Below are 13,677 nucleotides of genomic sequence, written 5' to 3'. Positions count from 1 at the left end.
TGTCCTGGGTCCTGGGATGTGTGTTTTTCCTAGTGGAATTGGTTACACTCCTCTTGCTGCCCTTATCTCTGAAGCCTTCCTCAATTCTCCGAGGTCCCCTCCTGCAGTGTCCCTAAAACTGCCTAATTCCTAGCTTGCCCTGTGTCTCAGCTATCGCGTGGAGAAACAAGTTCTTTGAGGCCCTCCATCATTTTTAAGAGTCCAGGGGGCTCCTGAACCCACAATGAAGGAACCGGGAGGCACAAGCGTCCGCGTGCACAGCTGGGCTCAGGGTCATCGTTGAAGAGACGAAGTCACAGGCATGCTCTTCTGGGATGCTTTGAGTTTGCGGGGTTCATAAGCGCAGCTCCCTGCGGGTACCAGCTCCCCTCCCCGCGCGCTGGGGGAGCCCGCGAGCCCCGCCCCGCGCAGAGCGCCCCCTGCCGCCCGCGGGGCCGCCCTGCAGCCGCTGCTGCGCGCTCCGGTCGCCGCCGGGACGCGCCTGGCCCTTTAATTGGCCGGTACCAAGTGCTGCGGGGGGCGCCTCCTCCCCGAGCCCCGCACGTGGGGCGCCCCGGCCCCCGAGCGCCGCGGAGGGAAGGCGAGGCGCTCGGGCGGGGCTCGGGCGGCGCCGCGCGGGCGTCCTGGGCCGGCGGGGCTCGCGCGGGCCGCGGGGACCAGGCGCCGCCGCGCCCCCCGCCCGCGCCCTGGTGCAGTCCCAAGATGGCGGCCACCATGAAGAAGGCGGTGAGCGGCGCGGGCCGGGGCCGGGGCCGGGGCCGGGGCCGGGGTGCGGGCGGGCGGGTCCCGGGCGCGGAGGGCGGCCCGGCCGTGAGGCCTGGCGGCGCCGGGTCCGAGGCGTTCCCCCGGGCGCCGGGCCGGGGCCTCGGGTAGCTCTGGGCCGCCGTTCGCGGTGCCGCGGGGGGCCCGGGGGACCCCACGGCCCGGGCCGGGACTTCGGGGCGGCGCGCCTCAGAGGCCCCGCGGCCGCGGCGGGTCGTCAGGGGCCTCCCGGGGCGTCTCCTCCCGCCCCCCTCGCGCGCCAGCGTGGGCGCTGCGGGCCCGCCCTGCGCAGGTGGGCGCCGGAGGCCAGAGAGGGGGAGTCACCGCCCAAGGTCACACGGGGCGGGGGGGGCGCGGCCCGGACCCCACTGACCCGGCCCGACCCCCGCACACTCCCCGCGGCGCGGCCCGCCCGGCGCCCGCGAGGCCGAGCCTGAGGTCCTGAGGTCAGAAACCGGCCAGCGCCCCACGCCTCCTCATCTCACAGCCTCCCAAGAGCTTAGGGAGCAGCTGGGGAGCTCCCCACTCTACCGATGGGGGAACTTAGACCCCCAGGACGGTGTCCCCCAGGTGACTCAGCCGGTGCCCGGGCGCACCTCGCCCTACGGGGCCCGCGCAGCCGCCCTGCACCCCACGTGCTAGTGTTAGGGGCAGCCCAAACCCCGCAACCTCCCCCTTTCCTGGGGACCACCCTGTTACCCTTGGGGAGGTCTCGGTGGAGGAAAACGCAGCGGCGAGGGGTGAAGATGTGATGACCCCCGGTGATTACTGTGTGCCAAGCACACTGTGCACGTTGTTTTAATTTTATCTTCCTTTTAAGGGAGATAGTGTTTTCCATCCTTGCTTTACAGAAGAGGAAACAAACCCGCGAGGCCAGGGTTTAAATGCTCCTGGGGCATTCGCGCCCCAGGGCCTGCGTGTTGACTCCCCGGGTGCCGCCCCTTGCAGGGATTCGCCTTCCTGGTGCTGGGCTTGTTTACTTTCACTCCACTTCGAAGGCCACCTGAGCAAGTGCAGCTTCTGCTTTCTTACTCTCGTGCATCCTTTAAGCCACCATCTCCTTGCACAGGGGGCCTGGTTCTCTCCCTGGGCCCAAGGTGGGAGAGTGGAGGTGGGGAAGCCTCCTGCCAGCCACGGTGCTGTCCGTCTGGGTCTGTCATCCACACATTCTTGAGTAGCGGAGTGGGGTTTAGGGCCATGGATTCAGAGAATCTATGAATCTGTGAGGTGCACCTGGCCTCTCTTTTGTATTTAAATTGGACCCTCTGTGTGGGACGGTCTTTGTGGCACACCCGCTTTGACAGATGACAGTGCAGCCCTGGGAGGATCCGTGACAGAGGTGGGCATGAAGTGAAGGCTGGCATGAGGCCTGTTTGAGAACAAAGAGGAAGAGAAAGTTGGAAAGGGAGAGAGACATCCAGAGAGGGAGCACCTCCCGCCCAGACTGGACAGCCTCTATTGAAGGGAAAGCCAGGAGAGCAGAGAATTGGGCCTAGAGGTTGAGCCCTGGCCCCACGATGGTCAGAGAACAGTCAGGGTGTTCTTTCTTCTTTATCTGCCTATATGCATGGTAAACGCCGCGTCCTCCGGTGGAAGCTGCGGTGCAGTCAGCAGTTCCTGTAGGGCAGCTGCAGGCCCATGTTCCCCCTCTGCCCGCCTAGGAGGAAATGTGGGGTACCAGTAAATGGGAGTAACTTGGGGGTCCTTTGAGTTTAATGGATGTTTATAACATGTCATACCTGCAATTGGTCACAGCTTTTCTGGGGAGAATGTTTAGTGAGATATTCGATCGTCTAATCTCCAAAGTTCTGCTTTGGTTGTTGGCCTTGAGGGGGACTGTTTATTTCGGGTCATCCTGAGTAGAGGTGTCCCCTCCTCGGAGATGCCATCTCTCACCGCTCCTCCCTCTCATCCCCCCTACGCCTTCAGCACTGAGCTCCTTCCACCACTACAGATCTAGATTCTCGTGTTCTGCTTGCTTTTTACTTACTTGCGCCTCCAGAATGTAACTTGCCTGCATTCCCAAGGTTCAGCATATGGTCCTCTTCCTGGGAAGTGTTTTCACGTGGAAAATACTAGATAATTGTTAAATGAATACTAGGAATGGGAAGTGGAGAAAAATACACACAAAAAATTATGCGGTGGAGACTTGGTGGATACCGTTAAGAAACAAAAAATAAAAGCAGAATGAAAATGGCCAGTTCCCTTCTCTGGCTTTTGGAACAATGAGGGACCCAGCTGTCAGCCTGGGTTCTGCTGGTCGTCCCCAAACTCAGTGTGGGCTGTGAGGCTTCTGGTTCTGGGGTCAGGTGCTTCCCATTATCACCTGAGATGTTAGTAATTCTCGGGAAATGGGGCCATTAGGGGCCAGGAATTCCAGTTCCATCTGGAGTCTGCCGTCCTGTTGCTTTTCGATGAGCAGAACTCCCTTCTAGGTGAGCCTGTGTCGTGATTTTTGGTGAACATTACTCAGGAGAGGAAGCTCTTGCTGTCATTTATTGAAAGGTGACTCCATCCCCAGACACTCAGCTGGGTGCTCATTTTATCACCCCGCCAGGTGGGGTTCTGCATCCTTGTTTTGCAGGTGGCAAACCTGGGGTGACTGGAGGATGGACTCATCTGCTGGGGCTCCTGTTCACTGGGATTTGAGCCCATTCTTGCTAGTTCCCCCTCTGTGCTGCGGGATCTGATCCTGCAAAGCCGCTCCTTCCTCTCCAGTCCTGGCTTCCTCTCCAGTCCAGTCCTCGGCGAGCACCAGCCAACTGCCTCAGGCTGCCCTCAGAGCTGCCTTGCTCACCTCCGGGCATGTGGTTCTGTAAAGAATCCAGTGGAAGCTATAGACCTTTCCAGAAGAGTGCACATGTACTCCACGAGGACAATTCCAGGGCTAAATGAACCTCTCAGTTCCTAGCCTGCCGGTTAAGAACTACTTCCTCCCTGCCAAAGTGCAGCTTCGGCTAGAGAAAGGCTCTTCTAGAGCTGTGAGAGTAACAGGAGCCACTGCTGCAGCCCCAGAGGTGCTGACATCTTGCTTCTGTAGTAGACGGCGGGTCTCTGGGGGCCACCCTCCAGCCGACGTGCTACCTTAACCATGGCCCCAGCCAGAAAGCCACCAGGAAGTGAACCCCAGCGTCCAGGAGCAGGGTGGTGCCACCACCTGGGGGGCTGCCCCAGGAAAAGCTGCTCTGGGGAGATGGAGAGCGGCTCGCAACCTCTCTGCTTCTTAGAGACTGTTGGTTCAGATTCACAGGCAGAGACCGTGGTTGAGCCTCAGGCAGGTGAGCCTCTGCCGAGGGCTGTCGAGTTCCTGGCGAAGCCTCAGTGACAGACGCTCCCTTCAGGACATTTAGGCTGCCAGGGGCTCGCTTTTGAAGTTCTGCGGGCAGGCAGAGGTCTAGAGTTCTGTTCCCCATTAGCTAAGGGACTGCCGGAGACAGTGTAACCGAACGCCGAGTCACCTGCCCCCTGATTTCTGGGGTGTCACTCAGTGTTTCCAGCTTTCTTACCAAAATCACACCCTTTAATCCACAAAAGGGCATTTTCAGGTTATCCTCAGTCCCCTGTGGCCGGGCCTGATGCCTGTGAAGCTGTCCAGGGGCTGATGGGGGCCGGGCCAGGGGAGGCTCGGTCTCGGCCTGTGGCGCCTCTCCGCCTGTGGGGAAGAAAAGGTGTGCAGCTGTGTCGTTGGCCAGGTGTACGGGTGACAGCAGGGTGGTGCCTGTGGTGGGTGTGTGGCTACTGCCAGCCAGAACCCCTGAAGGAGCCCCTGAAGAGTCGATCCTTTCTCCTGCCGCTGTAGACAAGGCCTCTCATGCTGTTTTACACATGAGGGGAGACTCGAAGGAGAGCCTGGTGTTTACTTTTCAGTTTCTTGTATATAGACCCCCTTGGGAATCAGTTGAAAGTTAAGGACATCCTGCTGAGTCTCCCTTACGTGTATGCCCCCCCAAAACACACACACACACACACACACACACACACACCCCAAACACACATGCACTTTGGCATTTAATTTGCAACAACTTTTGGACCTCTTGGGACTCCGGAGCCCGACTGCTTGGGTTGAAATCGCAAGCTCCTCTTCCTGGCTGTGTGGCCTTGGGCACATTACTTAAACTCTCTGTGCCACTTTCTCCATCTGCAAACTAGTATTGACGAGCCTGTTTACCAAGAGTGAGTGAAAGACAGAGATGATAAAGCACTGAGTTCTTGGCACACATAAGACATCAGCAAGTGTTAGCTGTTCCTGCTGTGATTTCATGCTTTATGGCATCCAGGCACTCTGGCTTTATTTGCAAATTTAATCACGTTAAATATTTGTAAACCTTAGTTTTTGTTATGTTATAGTAAGCTGCGCCTTACTCATAATTAAGACGTGTCAACAGGCTCTAGAAGCTGTCACACTTCCGGTGGCTTAAGCAAGTGTAACTCGCTGAGTGTAACGTGGCAGGAAACGTTGCCAGTCTTATGGACCACGTCGCTCTTTGTTCCTGGGCTGATTTGATAGTGTTTGATGCTGCTGAGAGATCTGTTGTAGGCTAGAAGTTGGCTGGCTTGATTCAGGACTTACTCTTGACTGTGTATATTTGAAATGTTTTATTAGCTCAGGCATTATTCCATAGATTATAAGAAGAGATTATAGATTTATGAAAAAAAACTTAATCTCATGTAGCAAACAATATGGCCTGTTTGAGATTTTCTCTTCTCGTGCTTTTTCACTACACAACGGCAGATAGTTTATTTCAGAGTTACCTAAAAAGCTAACCTGGGCCTCCCCGGTGGCGCAGCGGTTGAGCGCTGGGTTGCGAAACTGCGCGCGGCCTTTGCGGCGACGGTTCGATCCCCGGCTGCTCCCCGGCCACCGGAGGAGGGTCCCACATGGCGTGCAGACCTCTCCTGCCGCCCGCTGCTCCACTCAGCAGTGTACTTCGGTCCTTCTGCCTGCTCTGCTCCCCGCTCTGGCTCTGGTGAATTCTCTCACCCTCCCGCACTTCTGACTGTACCCAGTGCATGTATAAACAAAACAAACAAACAAACCAGCAAACAAATAAATAAAGCATGCCTCTATTAAAAAAATAAATAAATAAAATAAATTAAAAAAAAAAATTTAAAAAAAAAAAAAAAAAAAAAGCTAACCTGTAACCTCGCCACCGAAATTAATTCCACAACAATTTTACATCTTTTTTTTCCAGGCTGCAGAAGATGTCAATGTTACTTTTGAAGACCAGCAAAAGATAAACAAATTTGCCCGGAACACAAGTAGAATCACAGAGCTAAAGGAAGAAATAGACGTAAAAAAGGTATGAAAACGTGTACCTCTTGTCTCTCTCTCATCCTGTTGTTGCCAGCGACATAACCCACACTAGTTAGTTTAAGAAGAAAGACATTTTGAAGGGATATGAAATAATTACAGAGTGAGGGTGCAAGTCTGGGCTAAGGTTCCGGGAGCAGGTCCCAGAAGCCCGTCTCCGAGGGTGTGGCTGGGACAGAACTGCTGTTGTCCGCTAGAAGTGACCTCTCAGACTCAGAAGCCTAGGCTCCCCCACCCCATAAATCAGAGCCCAGTCCCCCACAACTCTCCTGGGATGAGGTTCAAGTACATTTGATCAGTGGAATTTAAGTCATTCTTTGCTGAGAAACAAACCAGGCTGAGAAACACGTTTGCTGTGTTTTGTTACCAACTCCTGAGCGCATCCTGATGAAATGTCTGCAGTTCTTATGTTAGTGGGACGACGCCTTTGTGACGGGCCCCTCAGAATGTTGTTGTCTCCAAATTAAAAGGGGTTTTTCCTTTACCTGTGTCGGAGAATGCCGAGGACACTTCTCATGGCTGGTGACTTTTGCCTTTCTAGAAACAACTACAGAATTTAGAAGATGCCTGTGAGGACATCATGCTTGCGGATGACGACTGCCTAATGATACCTTATCAAATCGGTGATGTGTTCATTAGTCATTCTCAAGAAGAAACACAAGACATGTTAGAAGAAGCAAAGGTACCTCCTGTCCTCCCGGGAGGCTGAGCTCTCACTCTCAAGTTAGGATTTGTGTCGTTACAAGGATGTGTAGTTATATGTCGCTAGGTCACGTGTAGTGGGTTCTCACACGGTCCTGGGCAAGCCGGACTTTGCTGAACCCTAACGGCGACTAGGGGTAGGTCCATCCATCCCGCTGTAGGAGAATGGCCGTGTGGCGAGGTCAGGGGGAGCCTTGTGGGGGTTAAGAAAAGTGTGATTGTGATGGAATTTTGTGGCTATAAAATAATTTCCTTGTGTGTTGTAATTCTACTCCTGAGTTTTCTGGGTATAGACATTTCATCTCCTCTTTAGTAGCTCTACAGCTTAGCTCTTTTTTCTTGTCTTTATACCCGTGGTTCTCGAACTTTGAGCACATGTCACCTACAGGGTTCTTAGAAATCCAGATCAATGGGCCTTAGCCCAAGAATTTCAAATTCAAGGCCCGCGTGGTGCCCCAGAGTTTCTGCAAGTTCCCGGGCGACCGGGCCCGCTGGCCCGGCTCTGTGAAGGCAGCCCGGATTGCCAACGGAATAACTTTCTCAGGACTGTATTTTTCCTGGGTACTGGTGGGTGTGCCATTTGGGTGGTGTCATATTTTCTTTGTCATGTTAGAAAAAGCCTGTTTTCGAGCCTAGCCAGAAGGAACTTCTTTCGTGCCTTTCGTGTGGGTACGGCCCTGCCCTCCACCCTCCGCCGCTGCTCAGGGCCTGGAGTTAGGGAAGAGCCCTGCCCGGTTTTCGTGATGATAAATTGTTTTTCTTAATTATTGGTGGCACTGTGAATTTCTTCTGCTTCATAGTTATTTTTGTGGGAAGTTGGGAGAACTGTCAGAAGACAGGCCTGTGATGAATGTTCTCCAGATGTGTTTGTGTGGTTGTTGTTTTTTTTTTTTAAAGATTTATTTATACAAGCACTGGGTACAGTCAGAAGTGCGGGAGGGTGAGAGAATTCACAGAGCCAGAGCGGGGAGCAGAGCAGGCAGAAGGACCGAAGGACACTGCTGAGGGGAGCAGCGGGCGGCAGGAGAGGTCTGCACGCCACGTGGGACCCTCCTCCGGTGGCCGGGGAGCAGCCGGGGATCGAACCGGCGCTGCAGAGGCCGCGGGCAGCTTCGCAACCCAGTGCTCAACTGCTGCGCCACCGGGGAGACCCCTGTGTGGTTCTTTTTTTATTGGAATATTGTCTTTAAGGATTTTCTTTATATAATGTTTTTTAAGTCAGCACAAATAGAGAAAATAAGGTTGATGTATTCGGTGATAAGCACATACAGGCCATGAATTAAAAGTGCTCACGTTCTCACTTTGGTTTAGATATATTTATTAGTGTAATTTTGCTCCCCGTCCAAGTTTAGAAACTACTTGACCTAAAATTCTCCCAAATGTTATTTCAGTCACAGATGCTCAGAAATCATCCAATTGAATACATTAATTTAAACTTTTTTTTTTCCCCAGAAAAATTTGCAAGAAGAAATTGACGCCTTAGAATCCAGAGTGGAATCAATTCAGCGGGTGTTAGCAGATTTGAAAGTTCAGTTATATGCAAAATTTGGGAGCAACATAAACCTTGAAGCTGATGAAAGTTAAACATTTTTTTAATACTTTTTAAATTTGTTTAATAAACTTGAATATTGTTTAAAATGATAATTTCCCTTCTTCAAATGATATGGAAAGTAAACTTTCTTTTTAAAAAACTCATTTTATTTAATGGAAACTTGCCTATTTTGACATCCTGCTTATTTATTTTGTATTTTTTAAAAGACAGTGTTCCTTGTGTATTTTGCGTCACAGTTACTCAAGGGCAGGGGCTTTATGTCATGTTATTAAAATCGGTTCAGCAATCCTCCGCGTTTCCATGCTGTCATTTAGAAGATGTTGCGTTCTGTTTCTGAGGACCTGGAGGTCGCGTGGGGTGGGGGTGCGCCTGGGGGGCTGCCTGGGCGGTGGTGCCAGCGCTGCAGAAGGAGCCAGGCCGCCTCGCCTGTTTCTGGGTTCACACTGAAACTGCCGCACACCGTGGAAAGCAGGTGTCTGTTTTCTTTACCTGCGTGTGGCGGACTGTGTAAACATGGAGCCCGCGTGTCTCCCGCAGAGGGCAGCTCCCTGGAGCGGGGTGACACTCGGGGTGACCTCGGGCGAGGCTGAGCGAGGGTGCGCCCTAGAACCCCGCAGTGGCGCTGTGGAAAGAAGGTTTGTTCAGTGCTTTGCAATTAATTGGGGTCTGCTTTGAGAACGATGGGGAAGCCGCCAGGCTATTTACTTTAAAATAAAGCTTTTTTCTTAAACACAGCGTTGACCCGCAGTTGTCCCTCTGGCCTCCCCAGCGGCCTGCCTCGGCCGGGCGGGCCTGGCTGTGCAGCCCCAGCAGATGGCGCTGCTGGCCAGGGTGCGGGAGGCGCGCCGGGAAGAGGAGCCTCATCCCGGGGCTAATACCCGTCGTTATGCAGAAAATGTCACTGTCACCTTTGCAATGAAACCCTTTTTTTTTGATTAAGTGTTTTGAGACAATTCAGCCTTCAAGATAGAAGACAGAATTCTAAAATTCTTCGTAACATATAGGCAGACTTCAAGTTGCCAAATTTTTCAAAATAGTGATGTTGAAGTTCCAGAAAATGAGGTTGATGAGGGTTTTCCCCCTCATGCATTTAGTTAGTGTTCAGCTGGAGACAGAGACTCGGGGTGTGCAGCAGATCACACCCTCGGGTGTGAGCTGAGATGAAGGGGTGGCGGTCAGGGGAGCGGCCACCCCTGGGGGGTCCTCCGGAAGGGCTGCCTTCATCTGGGGTGGATGCCATATTCCCTCCAAATCTAGCTGGTGGCCCCCATGGGCCATCCCAACCGGGATCCAGAGTTTGTCCTGCAGGCGGGTCTCCCGGCGCGTCCTGGACGGGCAGGTCTGGAGGGGGAATGCACCTGCGGGCCGAGGGGTGGCTGGAGTTCAGCATGTAGAAATGCCCCAGACGGCTCACCTGCTTGTGCTGGAAGCCGGATTACATAGCTGGGGCTTAACTGTGCACACTTAGCAGTTGCCTAACACAGAACACAAGCGTGGAGCAGGGAGGTGCGCCCTTCATTCCCCACTTTATACCTTGTTTCTCTTAATTTACCTCTGAAGTTCTAGGGTCCCAGAAGTGTTTGATCCCCATTTTACTTCATTTCTAAGGTGTCCACCAGCCTGTTATTAATTATACATTCATTGGGCAAAGTGAAGAAGCACCTTGCGCTCAACTCGACCTGTTAGTTGTCACGTAGATATTTTCACCTGGATTTGTCACCAGCTGTTTTTTGTGGTTTTTTTTTTTTTTTTTTTTTTTACATAATGATCCTGGTTTTTATGTATAATAACTTTTTAGACAGTGTTTTTGTTTTTAAGCAATGCAAGCCAGATGAAAGATTTGTACAAATTTGACCCTCAGGCTGCCAGTTTACCAGGTGGGCAATCGGCCACATCTTGGCCTGACAGGAACCAGGCAGCACAGAATTTGCTCTTGCAGATGCGCTGGGCTCTTAATGAGCTGCCTGTGTGCTGCGGTCTTTAATTTTTCAATACCTCTCCTCTCTGCAACACCACTACCCTCGTCCAGGCCTTAAGCCTTTAGTCAGAATCAGGACTAACTGGGAGGAGAGGCCATCGGAGAGGATTTTGAGAGCTGGGAGCCGAGGGGTGGGGGTGCGGTCTCTAAAGGGTTTGGATTCTAGTGACACACATTTGCAACCGTGTTTTAAGCTCCTGCGGCAGTTGTTAGGTGAGTTTGACAAACATCTCTGACAGAGATGGAGGCAGGGGTACCAGATGTTACCAGGTGGCGGAACAAAAGAAAGAAAAATAAGCTAAGACTTGAAGAGGAGAGAGGCATAGGTCTTAACTGGAGACATGATGGTGAAGGGGGAGGGGAAGCCAAAGGTGACTTGGTTCAAAGCACAGGCCAGATTCATCCTGAGCAGACGGGACTCCCAGAGTTACAAAAAATATCGTTTTGAATTTCCTGCTACAATAAAATCGTCACATAAACAATGGGCCTTGGAACCAGGCCCCCCCATGCAGGCAGCTGCTCCCCCACTAGAGCAGGCCCTCCTGGGTCAACCCGTCCTCACCCAGCCCGCCCCCATCATGGACACTACCTGTCTGGTCTCTGGGCACACCTACATTGGCTTCCTGACCCCGATGAGCCTGCTGGTCGAGGTAGCAAAGGCAGAGAGGGTTGCGGCCGCAGAGTGCGAGAGGGGAGCGGGGTCTGGCCTGGGAGGAGGAGCTGCTGGGCCATCTACCATGTGGAGTCGTCCAGTTGGCTGTCGGAAAGATGGGGTGAAACCTGCAGTATGTGGCCCCGGGGGGTGTCCACTTTAGAATAATTTTCGTCCTGGAGAAATGCTTCTTAACATTTAAGGTGCAAACACGTCCTGGGGACGTGTAAAATGTGGCATCTGGTCCCGAGGGCCTGGGCCGGGGCAGGGTGCGTGTCTCTACAAGCTGCAGGTGGTGCTGGGGCTCCCGGGCCGCGCGTTGACACCTAAGATCAGGGGAGAGAAGAGGGTTAAGGTAAGAATGCAGGTGGAAGGAAAAAGCCAGCCAAGGAGCCAGAAGCTCTGTTGGTGATGGAGATCTGTGCACTCTTGGGGTGAAGAAGCAGCCAGGAGGGGCTGAGCACAGCGGAGAGGTGAGCGGCCAGGGGAGCGGAGCACATGGGCTCTGTTCAATGAACTCCAAGTTCTTAATTTCCTTCAAAAAAAGATTTAGCTCCCCTTCCCCCATGTACACACCTGAGCGCGCACACCTGAGTGTGCACACCTGAGCGCACACCTGAGGCCCTTCCCCTGGCACCGTGGCTGGCAGGAGCAGCATCCTCTAGGGGTGATCAGGTGCATAGGCCCAAAGCAATGACAGCCTCGTCAGCTCCGTGCGCGCACACAGGGGACGGGACTCATTACCATGGTATACAGAACATCAGTGAATTTCAGGGTTCAGTGTTAAGTGAAAGAAACCAGATGTGAAAGCATCTGTTCTGCTCGGGTCCGCTGATAGCGAATGTGAAATGGCGAAGGCTGGAGAACATCACCTTTCAGGGAAGGAGACCAAGAACCACCACTTATGGAGCATCAGACCAGCTACTCCTCAAACCCTACCAGGGAGATTCCTTTAAGATCCCCCCTTGTCAGGTGGGGAAGCTAATGTTCTGGGAGCTTCCATGCCCAAGGCGACTTCTCCTACGGGATCCACTGTCCTGACTGGCCCATCCCTGCTGGAAAGGACGGCCCTGGGGGCTGGGGACCCAACCCACCTTGCCTATTAAGGTCAGTCCAGTGGAAACATCTGGAGGCACAAAGAGGTGGCTGGGGCCGAATTTAGTGAGTAATGCTGTGTCTGCGCACCCAGGGGGCTGTGAATCTTCTGCCTGGATTCACCTGGCCCCGGGCACGAGCGCTGCGGCCCCCTGAGGCCCTTCCCTGGAGACAGATGGCAAAAGGCACATTTTATGATTGCCTTGGCATGAAGACTGCCAGGTTGGATTATACTCACTATTCCTGCCACATGATTTTAAAGGCACTGAGCAGCTTTGGACCTCTGGCCTCCGGAGAGGTGGGCCCGATGCTGTGCCAGTGCGGGGGGAGATGCGCTTTCCAGAAACACCCCCGAAAACAAAGTTCTTCCTCCCTCTCTTGTTCTTTTTGAAATTGCTGTAGTCACCGGGAAGATTCAGCCATCGGCACGAAAGAACATTTGAGTTCAAATGACAGGGAAGACTTTGATTTAATGAAAAAGCGTAAAACAATCCAGAAAGAGCCTGCAATTCAGGAAATGCTATTTTGTGTCCTTTTATCGGATTTGAAACAGGTGGGAAGAAGGAATTGAGGAAATGCTACAAAATGCTGGAGTTTAAATAGGCCTTGATATATATATATCACATATATGTAAATTTATATAAATAATATAATGATATAAAATAAATAATATGTACATATATAAGGAATCTTTTTTTTTGGACATTCAAAATACACAATTCTAGTGTCAGGCTAACTAGTAGTCTGTTGGCCCCAACCTAAATATGTAGAGAAACATACATCAAGGATCACATAGAACGCAGGTTTCCCCGCTAGCTTTAAATTACCTCTTTTCCTGGAGTCTAAACTATTCTAGAAGACATTTGAAAAAGCACAGAAGGCAAAAAAAATCCCTCAAGCAATTTAGATGGTATTTGTCCCTGGGATTTGAAGCGCTCTCAGCTGGTAACTGGTGTTTGTAACCTTTCATGGAGGTCTTTGAGAGCAAACAAACACACAGGAACAGGGAAAGCCCCTCATGCTCTGAACGGGTCTCCATTTCACATGTGCTTTTGCAGCTTCCTTTTGCGCTTAACCACCACCCTGTGCCCCGCAAAACAATGGGGAAGTGCAAAAAATGGGTTAATTTCAGCACAATAGCTGAGATTAACACAAAGCCAAGGCAGCATGGACAGGAGGAGCACCTTCCTGTCCTGCTGGGAGCGAGCACTTGGAGAGCAGGGGAGGGGAAACCAGCAGGGCCATAGGAGAAGCCCCCACCCACCATCAGAGGCTGGTGACTCATGGTGGTGAATGAGGCCATCGTACCCAGGCCCAGGTGTGTTCAGTCTAGAGCTGGGACTCTGGGCCTCACCTAGATGTCTCCCTCTTGACCTTGCAACTTCCCATAAATGAAGCAGCTGCCCGGGTTGAAGCCGGCAGAGCCGTCTCTGGCCCCCCAGTTTGTACTGCCCTGACCTCCTCCTCTGTAATGAAGCTTCTCAGGTTGACTTAACACTCAATGAGCCAAAGTACAGGCATTTATTAAAGAAAGAAGTTTGAGGCCTGGGCCCTGGGGCAGCCTCCAGAGGGCTCTGGGTAGGCTGGCCGCCACCTGGGCCTCACCACGGAATTTCACAGTCTGC

The 13,677-nt window shown here is 52.7% G+C and overlaps 1 protein-coding gene across 2 annotated transcripts; it reads left to right on the top strand.

Annotated features, from left to right (window-relative positions):
• Positions 1-702: 702 nt before the first annotated feature.
• Positions 703-8,529, top strand: PFDN4 (prefoldin subunit 4; the record flags this gene model as incomplete). 2 transcript variants are annotated; one of them, XM_084246907.1, is made up of 4 exons in its annotated part: positions 703-726; positions 5,955-6,062; positions 6,627-6,755; positions 8,228-8,529. In XM_084246907.1, 4 exons carry the CDS (start codon positions 703-705, stop codon positions 8,357-8,359), a joined length of 393 nt encoding a protein of 130 aa, XP_084103033.1. In that variant the 3' UTR covers positions 8,360-8,529. The 2 variants fall into 2 exon arrangements, with proteins under 2 accessions (XP_084103033.1, XP_084103032.1); XM_084246906.1 differs by having other exon boundaries at positions 6,615-6,755.
• Positions 8,530-13,677: the final 5,148 nt, after the last annotated feature.

The sequence above is a fragment of the Talpa europaea genome, assembly GCF_964194135.1.
Source record: "Talpa europaea genome assembly, chromosome: 11".
Lineage (NCBI taxonomy): Eukaryota > Metazoa > Chordata > Mammalia > Eulipotyphla > Talpidae > Talpa > Talpa europaea.
Note: the sequence above shows the minus strand (reverse complement) of the source record. Positions and strands in the feature narration are given on the sequence as shown.